The sequence below is a fragment of the Vanellus vanellus genome (genome assembly GCF_965231255.1).
Source record: "Vanellus vanellus genome assembly, chromosome: 2".
Classification (NCBI taxonomy): domain Eukaryota; kingdom Metazoa; phylum Chordata; class Aves; order Charadriiformes; family Charadriidae; genus Vanellus; species Vanellus vanellus.
Genome location: NC_138906.1, coordinates 132,294,879 through 132,313,549, shown reverse-complemented (window position 1 = coordinate 132,313,549; position 18,671 = coordinate 132,294,879). Strand labels below are relative to the sequence as shown.

At 41.8% G+C, this 18,671-nt stretch overlaps 1 protein-coding gene across 1 annotated transcript; it reads left to right on the top strand.

The window, feature by feature from the left end:
* Window positions 1–15,055: 15,055 nt before the first annotated feature.
* TCF24 (transcription factor 24) lies at window positions 15,056–18,186 on the top strand (the record flags this gene model as incomplete). The annotated part of the gene is made up of 2 exons (XM_082480088.1): window positions 15,056–15,439; window positions 18,073–18,186. 2 exons carry the CDS (start codon window positions 15,056–15,058, stop codon window positions 18,184–18,186), a joined length of 498 nt encoding a protein of 165 aa, XP_082336214.1.
* Window positions 18,187–18,671: the final 485 nt, after the last annotated feature.

Below are 18,671 nucleotides of genomic sequence, written 5' to 3'. Positions count from 1 at the left end.
ATCCATTTTGTTCCTAATGATTATTTATTCTGATTAAAAATAGCTGCCTTTCCTTTGAGAAGGGAAGAATTACAAATCACAGAGCTGCTCTCTTTCACAGTATCATTTTTGTTCTGCGTATGACAATGGATGTATTCCAGCCTAAAAAGAAGCTGAACTTGTCATATACGTGCCTGTTCTTGATTTTTTTTCCCTGCTGCAGAAGTGAAGAAGTTTAAAAACAAGAACTGCAGGCACAATGCACTAGTTATCACAACCCAGTACTACTACATGATTATTTCCCAGTGAATAGTCCAGGCTTGTGAAATTTAGAGGGGTACAGCCTAATACTCATGCCATACAAACATGCATTTTTTTCTTTTAATTCCATTGTAAAATGAGTTTATCCACATGTTCAGTGTTCTGTCAGCCTGCATTTCATCTTTATTAGCATTCTGTCTTTAGGCCAGGCTGAATAAAACTACACTTTTCATTTACGATTCCCCTTAGTTCTAATAAAGGATGGAACACGCATGTTCAGCACCTCCCAAAAGTTATTTTCATCAGTGTAAGAACTTCCACTATTTCCTTTGAAATAAAGCATTCTGATACTACTCTACTATGTTAAAAAGCTGTCCAGTTGTTGAGCTTCTTTGCTTGACAAAAATTTTCCCAGGATTAAGCTGGAGTACAATCCTGGCCCTGTTGAAATCACTTTTGACCCTAGAAAGGCAAAGATTGCATCGTCCTTATTTGATTGGAATAAAATGTCTATATTTCTATTAATTTACATTTGCAAATTAAACAATTGGAGTGATTTTGATTTTTTTTTTTCTACTATTAGTCTAGAAGATTTTACTCTGATCCACATAAGGGTTGGAATAAACTACAATCTGATGGCATGTGTTTAATATTTTCAAAAAACTTTTAAGCGGGACTTTTATCTTAAACACTGAAGGTTGCTGTATGTTACAATTTCATGTGTAATCACTGATCTTGAGAAATATTCTAATCTTGTTACTAGGGGAATTCCATGGAAACCAGAGAGTCTTGGGAATTAGTTAGAGGTTTGTGAATTCTTTAAAATGCTTCTTTTAGGGGAAAAAAAATAACTCGACATGCAGAAATATTCATTCTCAGAGTATAGGTGGATATGAAATAGTGTCAAATCACAGTATTCCCTTGCCAGATCCAGTAATTAGGGATATGCATAAATGTGCCTACATGTAAAGCAAGGAAATTTTGTCAAACTGAACAAATACCTGTATTGTTCAATTGAAATTTAGTATTGGACCAAAGAAACTAGCGAATTTTAATCCTACCCTCTGTGTTAGTCAAATAAATTATTCCAACAGATGTTTCCTCTTTCCCTATACATGCTAGGTGATGTTTGACCTTGGCAACTGAAAAACAGGCATTAAATACCTTTTTAACCTACATCTAAGATCCACTGAGGATTACATACAGCTTGAACAATGAAAAAAGCCAGTTATTACTAGATTACTGAAATATGTCATTAATCTTTCTTTTTTGATGATATAAAAACAATAGCAATTTTATATTGGATTTTAAGTTAGTTTTGAACATTTAGAGAGAATTATGGATATTGACAGGGAGTAATTAAAAGAAAACAAATCACTTAACTATTTTAAAGATACCTAATACCTTCCAATGGGATACACCATTATTAATTTTCCCTGAGTAGAGAAGTTGTTGAAATTTTGATGTTGTAAACTTAAACTATAACCACCAGTTTCTGCCCGCATTTCCTTACCCATGGAATTAAATATCGTAGTAGGCTTGCAATTCAGAATTTGGTGGGAAAGTCACCTTTTGTCTCTCCAATGTATGCTATGTAATTGGCAATATCGTAATATCTTTAAGTGATACAGTCAGCATATAATAAGTACACTGGATTGTGCTAACTAATCATAAGCCACTCTCCTAGCGACCATGCGCATCCTGTGTAGTTCAAGTTCTAGTTCACATGGAAGGAACTTGCAGTGAGCAATGTTAGTTCCCACTCTTCTTAGCTCTTCAGCCAGTGCTCTTGTCAACATTGTATTTATTTCTTTATTTAAATATTTATAAATGCCTTGAGTTGAGGCGCTTTGTGTGGTCTGTACATTTGTCAAGTAAGAACATACATGTTCTGCATGTATACTGGGCTTTTGTTTATATGAATCTAACTGGTATAATAGAATTATTAAGGCCTATTATATGACAGTTGGGGGGGGCTGATACTGAGATTATAACGATTGTATACTCAAAACATAACTTTTATAATCATATGTTTATTTCGTATTACCGAATATAGTTCTCTCGTTTGAGAGGGCAGTGGGGGAATATGTTACCTCCAGGTGACTTAAATCTTTTTATCTTAGTGTATATCAATTTCAGCAGACTTCCAAAAATTGAAAAATAAAAAATATTTTCAGCCTTGGCTTCAGAAAAAGGAGACATACGGAGTTAAGATACAAACCAGTGCAGTTTTAGCTGTGTGCCCTAGGATTGGTTTTATCCACTGAATAGCCTACAAGCACTCCAACTGTATTCAGAATTGTGCATTAAATATTTGGAGATACCAGCTGGAGCACTTTGGCAGAGCTGAGAGTGTGTTTAGAACAGACATGGAGTGCGTTTTCCAGCAGTTACAGCCCATCTCACTGCCTTTCCTTGGTGGTGCTGTTGAAGGAAAATATGCAAACATCTCAGTGAGGAGGTCTAGAAAGTATCAATCAGCAATTAGCGATGAAGGCTGTGGAAGAGAAATGTAAGGAATTTACTTGTTGTTGAATTATTCAGGCATGATATGGGATATGAGGGGAGTCACTGTAATGCTAGATAGAGTGTAAGGATGAAGCGAAGTTCTGAAATTAAACAGTGTTGCTGAAGCAGAGCTATTTGAATGGAGATCAGGTATAAACAGTTTCTGGTTACTGTGGCCCATGTAAGGTCTCAGCAGGCAATTCACCAATTTAGTGATTGGGTCTCTTTTTTTCTGGAGATATTCAATACCTGTAAAGGTGAGTGTGAGTGTGTCTGTAGGACCATAATTAATGTTACACTATTGTGTATCTTCATGGTATTTTCTGTATGCATGTTTACAGTCTTGTTGAATTAATTCAGCTGAATGTGGTACTGAGTGATTCTGCCGTTGATAATTCATGGCATTCAATCTGTTTACAAGGAAAAATATAACTCTCATTACAAACTTGCAAGATTATGTAAAAACAGCATTATCTTCTCTCTAAACTTAAATTTCAGTAGTGATAATTAAAAAAAAAAGAAAAAGAAGTAGTTTTAATATATGCCAAATCTGTAGTACTTAACACTGCCACATCATTCGACATCTCAAAGACAGTGATAAAAGGCATCCCTTTTTGGCCATGAATTCTGCTATTTACTTGCAGACTACTGATTTGGAAATTATCTTTTCTTTCCTATGTCCATGCCTCCCTACTCTGTGATGCTGGCTGTGCCCAAAACTGGGAAAGAGAAAGGCTCTAAAATACAGTAACAGAGCACAGGCACTAATAGACCCCCTGTGCCCTTGAAAAGAATACTTTTTTCAAATCACTTGGAGAGAGTGCACATCTCCTGATGAGCAGATTGGCCGCTAGACCACAGGGACTCCTACATGTCCAGATGACCAGATACCATATAGACACATTCTTGTTGGGAGGCATATGCCGCTGATTGGCAAGCTGTCAGAAGCACATTTGCTTGCATTACTCTGCTGCCTCTTCCAGGAGATAGTGCTGTTTCCCAGACCTTAGAAGACCAAATGGCACGTGCAAGCCAGTAGTAGGTCAAAACATTACCAGGGCACATCTGGGTCTGCAGGCTGTAATACACTTTCAAGAATGTTGAAACCCAGACTATTTGAAACCTTCTACATAAAACACATGAATATTTAGAATCATTTAGGTAGGAAAAGACACTTAAGATCATCAGGTCCAAACATAGGTCAGTAACATTTTAAACAGAATGTATCTATAGAGAGGGCTATTCAGTAACTTCAGAGCGATTTGCATCTTGTAAATGGCTCCATCAAAATTGTATCAGCAATGAAGCACTGCAGTAGGACATTAAAATAAACAAAAAGCAAACTCAAATCTTTGTGTATGTATTTTTCAGGTGTTAGGTGTTCACTTTAGTAATTCCTAGATTAATGAAACAGATATACAGTATGCAGAATTTACTTTTTTCCTATCCTTGCATCTTTGCTGTCAGTAGTTTTACAGACTACTGTTGAGATAAAAACTCCAAACTTCATAACATTTATAGTCTGCTGCATTAGCATTACACATTTTTTATTGTAACTAATTTACAAAACTATAAAAATCACATTATTTACACAAAGTATGAATCAAATTAACAAAGTAAAGAAATAATGCTCAGTTGTCAGGTTTTTAAAACAGATACCTGGATAGGAGTTTTAAAAAATAATTTGAGGTTAAAAAAAGACTGCTACTTGAATAGGAATATATAAATAAATTCTGTGGTAACTTCAGTATAACCTTGGAAGCTATTCAGTTGAAGTCAGTTCCAATAAACTAATTTACTGCAATAATATAAACATTGTTTTGATATTTGCCTTCCTGTATCCTGTAACACATTCTGTAGGCATAATCCCATACCTGAGAAGTTGAAAGCAGCTGCTTTAACAAACTTGAGGTGAAAACTCAATCCAGCAAGATGAGCTGCTACATTTTGGAGGACAGCATCGCAACTGCTAACTCCTTAGTAACAGCTATACCTCCTCAAATTCAATTCCAGGGCCCTGGGATGCATCCCATCCAGCTGTAAAGACTTGGATATGTCAGATTTGCCTTAGTGGTTCCTAAATCGTCTACTGTTGGTAGTATTTCTTCCCACCAAAAACTTCCTAGGACCTAGGAGGTGTGAGACCAGGCCTTGCCAGTAAAGATTCTAAGGATTTCAGAACAGTCCACAGTACTGTTGTAGCTTTTTGGTGTGTTAGAAGTGCTAAAAGAGGAAAAAATAAGGCATCAGTGCCCGAACACCTCTCCTTGGCACTGCTCTGACCATAATCAGAATGTATGTATAGATACATAAGCTTTGTAATCACTGTGTACACATACACTGTTTGAGTTACTGATCTAAGGTTCATGTTTGAACTTTAGATCAGGAACTGATGAAAAATTCCTATTTTTCTTAAACGTCATATTAAAAATAGTGCAAAGTGTAATTTAATTTAATGCCATAGTATTTCTTTATATGTGCAGGTATAAAGCAACTGCCTATGATGCAGCTATAAAAGCCACACAATCCAAAAGTTCTGAGATTGGGGCAGAAAGCAAAAAAAATAGCCAAAAAAATAGCCAAAAAAATGAGATGTGCCCATTGATTTTTCAGGATGTGGATTCAGACACATGATCTGTTAATATGGGAAATTGATAATTGGTAATTGATAAAAATAAGGGATCTGAAAGGCTCTTGTTTTTCTTATGATTTTTTTATCTCAGTGTATTGTGCAAAGTAGCTATCCAGACTAACAGAGCTCATAGGGGAACCAATTAATATGTGAACCTGCTTATTTACAGTCATAAATGATATTTGTTATATATTGTGACTGTAAACAATACATTTTACTTTCCCAGGAAAAAATAACAGTGAGGTTTTATTTTAAGTCACGTGGCCTTGAAGGATTCTAGGAGTTCACTGCTAAAAAAATACATATTTAAACCTTACCTCTTCAATCAAATAGCGCTGTAACCAGAGACTGCAGAAATGACTGACTACGTCTTTCTGTTCTCTTAATTCTGAGCAGAATTAACTGCTGCATCAAAACCAAGATAAATCAGAGCCAGCTGTGAAATGATCCGTGTAATAGACTAATACTTTAATTCAAAAAGAGATTTGGAGCAGTAAGATCTCCCTTTCTTGGAGAGTTAATATATTAGGCTGTCATAGTAATCACTAATTATATGTCCAGTAAAGTTGGGTATAATCAGTTACGCAGTTTGTAGTAAAATGTTTTGGAATAAAAGACTGAGTCTTATCTGATTTCATTTGTATGTTAAATTGCTTTGATTATTATTAAGATTTTATTTCTTGTGGAACTTGAAAATTATCAGTATTTGGTACAAATTTATATGGCCAAAATTCTTGTGTGGCAAAAGCCAGTCAGTTTAATAATAAGAGTATAATACCCCAAATTGTCATGATTATGTCACTTCAGATTAGTCTGCCCTCAGGTTTGGCACTGGGGGGAATAAAGGGGGCTTTCATTGCATCAGTTGATATCCTCGCAACAGGTACAGACTTTTTTTTTATCTGCAGTTTTTGGTAACACAGATTATAAATTTTGTAGAAATGTTGTGTGGTCCTGGGAAGAGCTAATGAAGACAGAAGTTATAGGGGCTTCGGTGTGGTTCTGACATGATGATCTCATCTGTCTTCTCTGATCTCTCTGATGTAGGTTGAGGAGGAATCTGAAGTAACAGCAGAAGTAAGTTGAATTCTAAAAGCCAGAAGTTACAGGGTGTGAAGATTTGGCCATTACTGGATTATTTTTTTTTCTCAAATCATACAGTAAAAGAAAGATATTGGCATGTCTTTGGATACATTATCTGCGTCTTTGTAATCTCAAAACCGGACAGAATGAAGTATGTTGAACTTAACACTGCCTTTTGAGCGCATTCAGAAAAATAAGGTGACTGCCTATTTATTTAGAAGCAATGCTTTGTATTAATAGCATGTCAAAACACCAGCACATGGTGGGCTAAACTGGTCACCTATTAAACTTCCTGAAGGAGTTGTTTTTAACCCGTGTCTTACCTAGTTTGTGACATGAATACCTTACTGCGGCTTTCCATATATGATACTCTCAGCAATTATGCAGAGGCATGCTTACAGTCTCTTACTTCAAGATTTTTGAGACTGGTAGTCCTAAAAAATAATTTCCATCATTTGGATTTTTCCAATTTCTGGTGAATAATGTGGAATAGTTAGGAAAGAGGGCACTAGAAGATTAATGATAACTGTGCTTATTAATTTTTGGATTGGGAGTATTACACATTAATTTTACTTCAAATTTAAGTAACTGGGACTTGAAGTTGGCTGCTTTACACTAGTTTGAGTAATTAAATGAATGCTCAAGACTTCTGATATAGGAAAATTCTAAATGTACAGATATGGAAAGGAAAGCCCAGATTGCAAATTGCCCCTTGAATAAAACCTTTCCTAATGGTGTTTCTCTGGTGAATGTCAGCTCAATGTCTTACACTTGAGACCCTCTCTGAGATAAGAAAGGAGTTTTTCCTGAATAAGGAAATCAGGATCTGTCTTTTGCTTTCAATGTTTTGTGTATTTTGCTATCGTTGATATTTTGTTGCCCTTTGATAAAGACAGTTCAAATAAATTTAACTCCTGCATGAGTTCTCCCCTTGAATAACAAGACCTTTATCTTCGTTATAAAAGAAACAGATTTTCAAAACTAAGGTAGTAAATGAGTGTTACTATAACCTTGAGGTTAACTTGCTTCTGCTAAAGCTGAGTGAATTGCCATCAGAATAAGAAAATACAAAACAACAAATAGAGCTCTGATGTGTAGCTGTCATTACTGGTCCATTACTGAAATTAGTATTAACTGGGCTTGATACTTACTGGTTTAGCTGTCGTCATCAACGATATTCAGGCAGAACGCAGAAAAACATACATTAAAAAAGCTGCTTCTTCTTTAGACGATTCCCAGAGAAGAATGTCAATACTTTTGGTGAACGTGTTTGAAGCGGCAGCTGTTGGATTTCTGACTCAGTGCAGCACATGCGAAAGTCACCTCCCGATCTCTATAGCACAGCGTTACCTGGGGAAGCCTTTCCACCCTTACACTTCCCTCTACCTTCCACACACCCACTTAAAAACGTTTGGTGTATTTTTAGTATTCTCAATGTGTGTTATGCCAGTAAGCCATCTACAGCATGACTTACTTTTCACAGGTTCTGAATATTTCCAGCTTTAAGATTTTAGTTTATTGTACATTACATAAAATATTTAAGACCCGAATGAGTTATTCCCTGTAGAGTGTTTCACACAGAGATTCCTGCAGCCAAACAACTCACAGCAAACCCCTATCAAAGTCTTCTGCTGGTGAAACAGCAAAGCAGGTCTCGCTCTCTCTGGATCTGATCTCCCTCTCACTTTTTATATTCTGTAATCGCTTAGCTACATCCCAGCCGCGTACATGTATGTTCAGTCCCGTTCTCCGGCCCGTTGTAAACCCCTGCATCTTAAGTCTACGATTCCCCTTGAGCGCCATCATTCACACTGTTGTTTGAGGCATAAATACTCACACTTCTCTCTCTCCAGCAAAGCCAGCCCTTACCTTGCTGGGCTCCCGCTCCGCTCGCCCTGGCTGCCACACCGTGCTTCTCATGCAGCTGCCAGCGAGGGCAGACTGTGAGCCAGGTCTCCTGGGGTTCTCATCCTTCACCCCAGTTTTCCTTCCTCTTCTCCTAGAGTGAGAGCGGCTGAGCTGACCTTCCAAATGGGACACCTCTCTTGTCATCTAGAACAGAATGGGTTTGAAGTATTTCCTTAAATATCTCTGGGTGTGAAATGGAATTACAGTAGGATCTCGGTATCCAGGTCTTTAAAAAGACTTCAGTCTTTTTAAAATAATGTAAGACTAAGTCTCAATATTATGCTCTAACACTTATGTACACACACACGTACACACACACTGGAATGGGGCCCTTCTGATAGGTATTTTAGATCTATTTTTAAAGTGTTTATTACTGAGAAAAGTGGATGTCTGCTTCTTGGTGTGAGCTGATAGAATGGAATATTAAACTCACTTAAGCTTCCTTTTTGCAACTCGCCTCAGAATTTTATGATTTTATGAAAAAAACCCCCACATTTATTTTAAAAAATTTGGATTTATGACTGGATGGAAAAATCTAGAGAGAGGACAATTTTAAAGGGGGGACAGAAAGCAAGAAAAACCCCTTTTTTATTGTTTTAGGATTGTTAATGAAAATGTTCATCAAAAGACTGTAATTTAAAATGCAATTTTGATTAAGACAACATTTTCAGAAGCTAAACTACTTTGATCAGCAAATTTGGAAGGAGAGATGAAATTAAAAATGTTTGTCCTATTTTCTTTTTCAATGTTAAAATCTTTCTTATACCATACTGGAGAAGCACTGCTGTGTTCTAGTACACCAGTATTAAGAAGCAGCTCTACCTTTATTAATTTAGGAAATACAATAAAAAGTCTTTTGCTGCACTTGATTATAATATATTTAACATAACTGCAGAATATGCTGTGGTCCTACAATACACTGCCAACATGCCTCAGAAGCAAGGAAAAAAGTATTTAATTGGAGAGTTTCAAAATTTTTACTTGGGTTTGTAATGCACTCCCACTATGAAATTTTGAGTTTTCCACCTGAAGCAGAAGTTCTGAATGTCAGCCTATTTTGACTCTCCCGTCACTGTGTCTCACCTTTGATTTCCTCTCAAGCTACAACTGGAACCAGTGGGACCTGACCAGACACAGCTCGTGTGTGGCTTTGTGCTGTAGGTGTTTTGCTCGGACGAGTGACGTTTCTGCTGGTCCGTCAGCAATACCGATAGCCACACTTCACGGTTCCGGCAGACAAACCTACTTGTTACGTCCTAACACCAAAGTGGGAACGGAAGAAAATGAACAAATTGGAAAGAAATACCATGAATGCTAATGCTGAATTGGAGCTGTAAAACCAGAAAATAATTTGACATGAAGGGAGCAAAGTGTACCTGGAAAAACATCATTCTGTCTCTGGTAGAACTTTTGCTTACCTAAATCACACTGGAAATCTGGCGTTCCTCAGATTTGAAATATGCTGTGGAAGGTAAGGCAGGAAAGTAATCTCAGACATTTAGCTGGGAAAGCAGAAGAAGAAACAGCTGCAGCAGCTTGTTATGTCTTTGGACTTAAATAGTGGATTGATACAATAATATAATCACTGGATCTCTGTGGTTACAATGGAGGAGTTGTCTTCTGGTGGGAGAAAGTCTTGATGGGGCAAAGAGCAACTGTCCTTATATCTATTGGGTTTTTTTTTAATATATCTAAAGCACATCTTCTTTGAGAACTGTTGGCAGCCAGGGTGGCCTCTCTAAACCTCACTCACAAATCTCACTATGCAACCTCTCAAACTGCACTTTGCAGAAAGCTGAATTTGGAGTTGTCAAAAGACATTAATGGGGTTCCACCACTTCTGTTCCACTTCTACTGGCTTTCCTGCACTGAGGCTGAACACAGTGTATGTACAATGGGAACATAAAAAAAAAAACCAACAACAAAAAAAAAAACCAACATCCTTTTGTGTCATTAATTACATTAGAGAAGAAGAGCACAGTGCTTATGATTCAGTAGTTTAGGGTGGCTGGGAAGTCTCTGGACACCTACTGTGAAGTCCTCTGTCCATCACTGATCCATACACACTGACCCTGCTGAGGGTCCCAAAGTCTCGTTAAAAGTGCTTTTGGAGTAGACGCTCCTCGGGCAGGCAGACCTAGGACACCTCCCTGGGGTACGGGAGAGCTGATCCCCAGACTTACGTACTGGACCCAGTCAGCGCACGTTTGGCACCTACAGACTGAAAAGAGCCCCAGGGCAACCGGGGCCGGCAGGCAACTCGCCCCCTCCCCGGGGAGTCCGGGATGGGTTCTCCCGTGTCACGCCACGGTGTCAGCGAGGGTGTTTTCAGTCCAAGTTTAAGGAATCGCTCAAGAACTGCTTGCTGGAGGCTGCCGGAGCGAATTTCCAGGAGGTTTTAGCCGCGGGACGGTTTCTCAGCGCTCGCTTGCGGCGGGGGCTGCGGCAGCCCCGCGGGAAGGACGCGGGTCCCCTCCGGGACTGGGGCAACGGGGGAGGACGGGGGCAGGTGCCCACCCCCGTCGGGTCCAGCCTCGTCCCTCCCGCCTCTAAATCGCCCCTTCCCGGGACTTCCAATTATCGCTGAAGATTAAGCCCTTAATTTTCTTGGCTGCAAACCCGGTAACGGATCGCTCAGACTTTGTTTTTCTACTGCGCCCGAGGCTTGATTTATTGTGTCTGCGTTATCGCGCAATCAGGCTCCGCTCAAAATGTTTTTCCTGGGCTAATTCTATAGCCCCGCTATTTATTTTTACTGTCCCTTCACATTAATGTTACTAATTTTTAATCGCTCCCCGTTCACTTTTAAATCACCCCTTCTGCCCGCCCGGTCGCGCCTTATCCCCCCCCCGCCCCCCTCCCCACCGTGTTTCCACCCACGCGTGTGGGTCGGTCCCCACGGGAGGCGCCACGACCCGCTCCCCCGGCGGCTGCGGGACGGACCCTCGCCCTGGAGGGGGGGACACCCCCCTCCCCGTCCCGGGAAGCTCCGGGAGCCACAGAAGCGGCGACAGAGCGGAGAGAAAGGACTTGCTTTTCACAAGCCGTCGCCTGAGCTCCCAATCCGGCGATTAAATTACTCTCCTCCAGCGAACCCGTTACTTTATCCTAAGAAAAACATCGGGGACGCGGCGAGGGGCAGCGCGGGGCGGCGGGTCCCTCCTCCCCGGGCCCCCCTCCCTCTCCCCCGGTGCGGCGGGGCCCGGCACGGATCTGGGGGCGACCCCCGGGCGCTGCTGGTGCAGGGGGCGGCAGGGAGGCGATAGGCGATGCCGCCCCCCCCCGCCCCGACAGCTCCGTGATTAATGAGCCACTCGCCCGGGGAAGGGGCGGTCGCTGCCGCCGGGGCTGGAGGGGAGGGCGGGGGGAGAGCCCGGCGGCCCGGTACCACCCGGCCCCGCCGCAAACACCGGCAGCCCCGGCTTATAAACGGCGCCGCGGGGACGGGCCCGACGGGACGGGGCGCGACGGGACGGGACGGGAGGAGAGGGGGCTGCGCCGGGCAGACCCGCACCGCACAGCTCCGCACCGCCGCGGACGGGAAGGGTAAGTGCATCCCCAGGCTGGGGACCGCGGGGTATTTTCGTTAAGGGCTACCGGAGTTACGCAAAGGGCAAAGTCTTTTTTAAAACGAAGCAAAATAATCTCGAATCACTATGGTTTGGTTGGGTTTTGCTTGTTTGTTTGTTTGTTTGTTTCCCCCCCAAGGAACAACTGAAAAGGCTGTGGACAAGTTTTATCTGAGGTTTCCACCTGTTTGTTCCCAGTTTGCCTACTCCGCTCTGGCGTTTTCCGTCTTTTCCTTCTCCGTGTGGGCAGGCTGCCGGTTCATTCACATGGAATATAGGACTAAAATAACTGCTACGCCGTTCTCTTTGATAAACTAATTAGATTTCCAACCGATCGTGTCTTTGGTAAAGTCATGTAAAAACACAAAGGCGTCTGCCTGCATTAGAAACACTGCAATAGAAATGCTGGAGAAATAATATAAATACTTTGACTTTCACACCTGTTTCCAGGGCTCTTTGCGCACCAGGCAGCCAGTGGGTGTTTGCAAAAAAAAAATTAAAAAAAAAAAATCTTAAAAAAAATTTCTTAGATTAATTATTTTTAAATTATCTTAAATTAATTATCTTAAAACCAACCAAACAAACAAAAAGCCCAAACTCTTTCTTGTAAAATTTTAAAGGAGATGACATGGAAACCTCCTGTTGCCCGGAGGCATTTGATTTACTTTCGTTTTCAGCAATGGTTTTTTGGACCACGAGGTTTGGGTGGCTCCTGGCTGTACAGAGAGCGCAGCACTCAGAACACCAGTGTGACAAGTGACCCTGCCCAGCCCCACTGCATAGCAAACCCCATCCTCGCCTGGGAACCACCGTGTTTCGGCTATGCCCATGGACATACCTACAGTAGATCCTGTGTTTCTGCGTCGTGGACGTTCCCAGGCCATTGGGTATTGCTGCATGTACTTGATGGGAAAATCTAATAGTGAAGGAACTAATTCAGAGTGAAATCTCTCATCTCCACAGCTGAAATTTTGCCTTTTTTTTTTTTTTTTTTTTTCTGCAGGCCCAGGATTTAATCCCATGTAGATGTGAAGCTCCTCAAACAGAAACTTCTACTTCAAGGGGCGCCCAAGGAAATGAGGTTTTTAGGTATGTGCATTTCTATATACTCAAATCATTCTAGTGCTGAATTTGGTTATATGCCAGCACGGCAAAATCAAAGCTGCGTGTAAACCAGCTTCGGTCCTGTGCTTCTGTGAATGGGCAGGTATTTATACTAACCCAGTCTGTCTGTATCCGTGGGTAATTAGGACTTTTCCAGTAATCAGGGAAGAATTCCTTGTTTCAGTGGGATTTCGATGGAATGGCAAATGAGGAATCCTGCTGATTAACCTGAAACGATAGACGACTCTGCTGTATTTCATGACTGTATTGATTGAGCAGTGGCAATAGAGGTGATTTTTTTTGGCCACTAAAACGCATCTAGATCCAACTGTGACTAAACACAGTGAGAAAATACCAAGAAAAAAAGCACATGGGACCTTTGTTTTATTTTAAGTTAAACAAAATAGCCAATTTAAGGACCGTTTTTCAGCACTCACTCAAGACAAGCTCATGTAGACTTAATGTGAGTTTTATTTTATATAGGTCATATTTATGACATTAAAAATGAATAATGAGATTTTTTTTTTCCTTTGGTTTCTGGTTATAACACACAGAGAGTATTTCACAAATAATTTCCGTCTAAACTGTACTATTTAAGTGAACATTACCTCATAAAAATCCATCAGATTACCAGCAAATTAATCAAACCACCAAAAATAATAATGTCTTCTGAATACCATCAAATTAGAGCATTGCAAAAAAAGGTTGTTTAGAAACCTTTCGTCTTCTCTGCTATAAATCAGTGACTTCCTTCATTATCTTGTTGGGTTTTTTTTGCCATTATTGGCCGCAGTTGCAGAGGGACATCAGTGGGACTTCAGCATGTGGTTGAAATGCTTTGCAAAATAAGGCCGAATTTTTGTAAATGTAGATTTCACGTCATTCACGTGCAGCAATTTTATTTAAATTTCTTCAATGGCACCGTATTTGAATGCAATTACAAGTTTTAACAACTTGTTCTTGCCCTTGCTGTCCAGGTGGGCCATCAGAGGAACAGCCGCTCCCAACACGTGAGAGCCGGGATCTGCGTGAGGGGCGTAGAAGGGCTGCTTGACCAAGGACAACGGGGTCAGGTATTCTTCTAGCTAAGAAGCGCTGCATTTCGGGGAATATTGGTTGAATTGCATTTTTACTGTGGAACTGAATGCATTCAAGGACCGTGGGTTTTAGTAACAGGCAGAGCTGACTGACCGTCTTTTCTGAAAGTTGGGAAAAGACCTTGCCGTCCCTCAGTATTTGCAGCTTTGCTCAAAAGGAGCTTTTTTGCCGTTGTTTTCAAAGGGTTCTTTTGCCCCCCAATGGCCAAAATCCAGTTTACAAGATGCTTTTTACGTACGAAAATATAGACGCTACAGGGTCAGTAGGACAATTCCTGAGTAGCATTAGGGGCGGGAGGACAGAAGTCGGTTCCCGATCCTTGAAAAGAGCGGACCAAGCTTCGTCCTTCAAAACCTCAGTATGGGGCTCTGTGGCTCCATTCACCGCTGCATTGGAAAATGGTATATTTCTTTCTGTAATCCGCGGAGCTCTGCTCACTCTAAAGACCGTCAATAAAATGATGGCAGGCAAATAGAAAATATACACACCATCCCATCTACCAAATTATACAAATAATTCACATTTAGCCTAATTTTTAGTTTGGTTGTGAATGGAAACTACTGTGGCAGTGCTGCTTAGCGTTGCCTCCCAGCAGGGTTTTCTCAGAAGAGCCGGGTGATCTTTGGGCTATGAGTGATTCAAAGAAATTCCTCTGTGTGTAATGCTGTCCCGAAGAAATTAATCTTTATGAAGAGTTTAACTTCTGTGTGTGATACCGAATTTATAAGCAGTGAGCGGAAAAGCCGCTCGCAGAGCCACGCAGTGTCACCCTGGCTTTTCCTGGCAGGGGCAGCACTTGCATTTCTGATAAACTCTGTTTTTAGAAAGCGTCGGGTTTGCCACAGCGGGGCGGCGGCCGGCTTTAGAGATGCTCTTGTCGGTTGCAGGTCCCTCCCTGCCGGGGAAGTCACCAATGGACTGTGGACACTTAGCTGAGAGCAGCGAGGACATCTCCGGCCCCGGTGCGGAGCCCGATTCCCTGCTGCCTTCTGCTGCCAGCAGCAATTCCTGCCCGCCCTCGGTGGCTGGGCAGCGGGCTGGAGCACCGCCGGGCAGACCTGCCGCAGCTAACGCCGCTCGAGAGCGCAGCCGGGTTCAAACCCTGCGCCATGCCTTCCTCGAGCTGCAGAAGACTCTCCCCTCTGTGCCGCCCGACACCAAGCTCTCCAAGCTGGATGTGCTTCTCCTGGCCACCACCTACATCGCGCACCTCACTCGCAGCCTTCAGGATGAGGAAGAGCCACCAGGAGAGGGTTTGGGTACCCTCCGAGGGGATGGATACCTCCACCCTGTCAAGGTAGGATGGCTGAGGAGCAGCTACCACCTTCTCTCAGTGAAGCAGTAAATAGGTGTTCAAGATGCTTAGATGAAACTAAAGATTTCAAACTTATTTACCTTGCCAGAGTTAATACATGAAAAGACTGCCTAGACTAAGCGTTGCACCTAGGTGCCAGGGGCCTGATGGAAATGTCACAGAATCACAGAATCACAGAATCATCAGAGTTGGAAGGGACCTCTAGAGATCATCTAGTCCAACTCCCCTGCTAAAGCAGGGTTGTCCTGGAGCTCTGTCCCTCCAGCTTCAGGGACTTTGCACCAAAACTTCAAATATGGCATAGGTGGAAATCTAGTGGGACTTGGTCCCTTGGAAGTGAAGGCAGAGGGCAGCACCAGAGGAGTACCAGCACCTCCTGGTTCCCCCTGTGGAAACCTTGGTGATCCCCCACCAAACCCATCAGAACTGGCTGTAGGAGATGGACGTGGTTGAGGTGATGCACTGTCCCACAGCGGCGACCCCAGCCACGGCTGGGACTGCTTTGGTTCTCCTGCTCAGGCAGCCAGGGTATGGGAGGCAATGTTAATTACTGGCCATGTGTTAATTCCTTCTATGAAAGTGCTTTTCTGGTTCATTCATTTCATCTAGTTGGTATCCACTGTTGTTGCTCTTTCCTTTGTGGGAAAAAAAAATAATCACAGTGATGCAGAGGGGGACATGGAAGGGGGAAGCTGCTCTTGGAGGGGACCCGGAGCTGGAAACGGTTCTCAAATGCATTGCTCACTGCCTGATGGGACTCAAATACCACGGGGTATTTTCTTTGGCTTTAGTCTCAGAGAATGAGTTAGAGCTCTGGGGTGTTTTGGCTTTTTTTGCCTTTTTTTTTTCCTTAAGAGTCTGATGAATTCAGAATGATTTTAATTAAGATTAATTTGTGAAGTAATCTCTAGTTCCTATAAAGTCGCTAATTCACAGAGTTTCTTGTTCACAATGTCGGTCACTGTAAAAAGCGTGATGTGAACGTAGGCTTCTGAGGCCATTTAAATGATTAGCAGGCTCATTAAGAATGCAAAACCTTTATATAAATTAGAAGAATGCTATAATTTAAGAAAAAAAAAATTATGATGTATTTCAATATAAGTCTGAAGTAGCTTCTGTTAGTTCCCTTGGTCAGATTGAAAGGACACAGGTCTCTTACAGTACTTTTTATGAGCTGCCAAATATTACTGGCAGAAAAATACTTTTTCATAGTTATTACAGCAGTTAAATGATCCAGATGCACATTTCCCGGGCTACTGGAATACAGCAATACTGGATTCATCTAGCAATTATTTTTTTAATAATCTTAATTATGTGCCATTTACCTGTATTTAGTTTTGTAAAGAGTTGATGTGTCTAACCAATCTTTCTAATATTCCTGGTAGTAAATTAATTTTTGAATTGGTGCTAGAACAAAATTGTGACAGATAAATCACAGTACATGCTTCAGAAACACCCAAAGTGCAGGATATGGGACAGACAGTACAGATAAGGACTTTAACTACACTCGTATATCAAGCACAGTAAATAAAAATAGTGAGGAGAGTAAAATATCCAAGTACACCAAACCAAAAATATGATTAGTGACTTTAAACTCAGATGTCTTATTGGTGACAAATTCGTAACATCACACTTGGAAAAAAAAAAAAAACCTGAATGAGATTGTACGGTGTTTCCAAGTGAGAATATGCTGCTTATTTCCGTCTTTAAATAGAAGAGCTGAGATTTAACTGCATTATCAAGCTCCTCTAGTTTTTAGAGCTCTCTTTCATTACCCAGCCTGTTCCCAAAAGTGTCTTAAAAAAAGTTGTATTCTTTTGGAACATGCTGGCTGCGTTTCAGCTGGTTTTGCATCTGATGTGCATGACAAGTTGTCTTTTCAAACATCCACCTCTCTAATGATGAACTCAGCAGATCAAACTGGAGCTGAATGCTTCGTCCCAAGAGAAGGGAACCCAGCTGCAGTCACTGCAGGGCCATTGGCAGTAACTAATTTGCTTGGGTTAAGAAACTGCAGCTTTAAGAATAAATATTTAACACTGATATGTATCTGATGTTTCCAATAACCAGTGAATGGAAAGATGAATTGTCTCATCTGAAATCGCTGGAGCTGACAAAGAACAAGAAGTCAGTGCTGGAGACCACCAAGGAGCAAATATATTAAATTCCCTCCAACACATGGTCTTTCGCAGCCCTGGAGCTGCAATTGGTATTTTGGGGGCCGATCTCTGCAGGTGTTGGTGTGTCCCCATAGTATCCCTGGCATCGTAGAGAGGAGGAATGCTTTGTTTTATTTTACCAGCAGAGCATCTCCTGTACAGGCGGCGGTACAACGGCTGCTCAGCGTGGCCTGCTCCTGTCTGTTGGGTCCCGGGAGAGCTGGGAGCGGTGCCTCACGATTAATTACCAAAGGAGATACCCAGGCTGAGGTTCCCTTACCTGGCTTCCAGCGACATTTTCCAACAAATGACAAAATGGGAACTTTGTGGCGATAGCAACAGTTTCCTATTTCCTTGTATTGTGATTCCAACACCATGTAGAGCTTTGCTGAGAGCTGCATTCGGACTGCAAAGATGCAAAGTGTCTCAGCGCTCTCCTTGTCTCTTCTCTTGCAGAAGTGGCCAATGCGTTCCAGGCTGTACATTGGAGCTACAGGACAGTTTCTGACTCACTCGGCACAAGGAGACGGTGCCAATCAAGGAGAAACATCAACAACTTCACAAATCTAATCTCCCTTCTCGCTTTAAAAAAAAAAGTTATTTATTACACCATATATATATTTAAGTTAAAAATTACTATCTGCAGACAAACTATAATTCCTGAAATGCTGTTTGTAGAAGGAGTTGATTCCTAAATGTAATTAATACCTCATGAAGTTAATGTGACGCATGCTCTGTTTCTATCATAGAGGACATTGCTGGGATCTGAACTGGGGGATGAGGAGAAGGCGATGGGGGTGAGCAGCAGTGGCAGAACTGTGAGCAAGACAGGCCACCTCCTACCCGGTGAAATCGATGCTCTGGGGGATTGGGGGAGAGTGAGCGGTGCAGCCCTGGCCGGGTACAGTACCACGCAGGCTGGGGTGAGAAGCAAAGGGCAGGTCTAAAAATCACAATCGAAACAACCCTGTATGCTTTCTTGCCTGTATGAAGCCCACAGCAGAAATCCCACTGACCACAGCCGCTGGGTCAAGGCTTCATCCTTCAGCACTGTG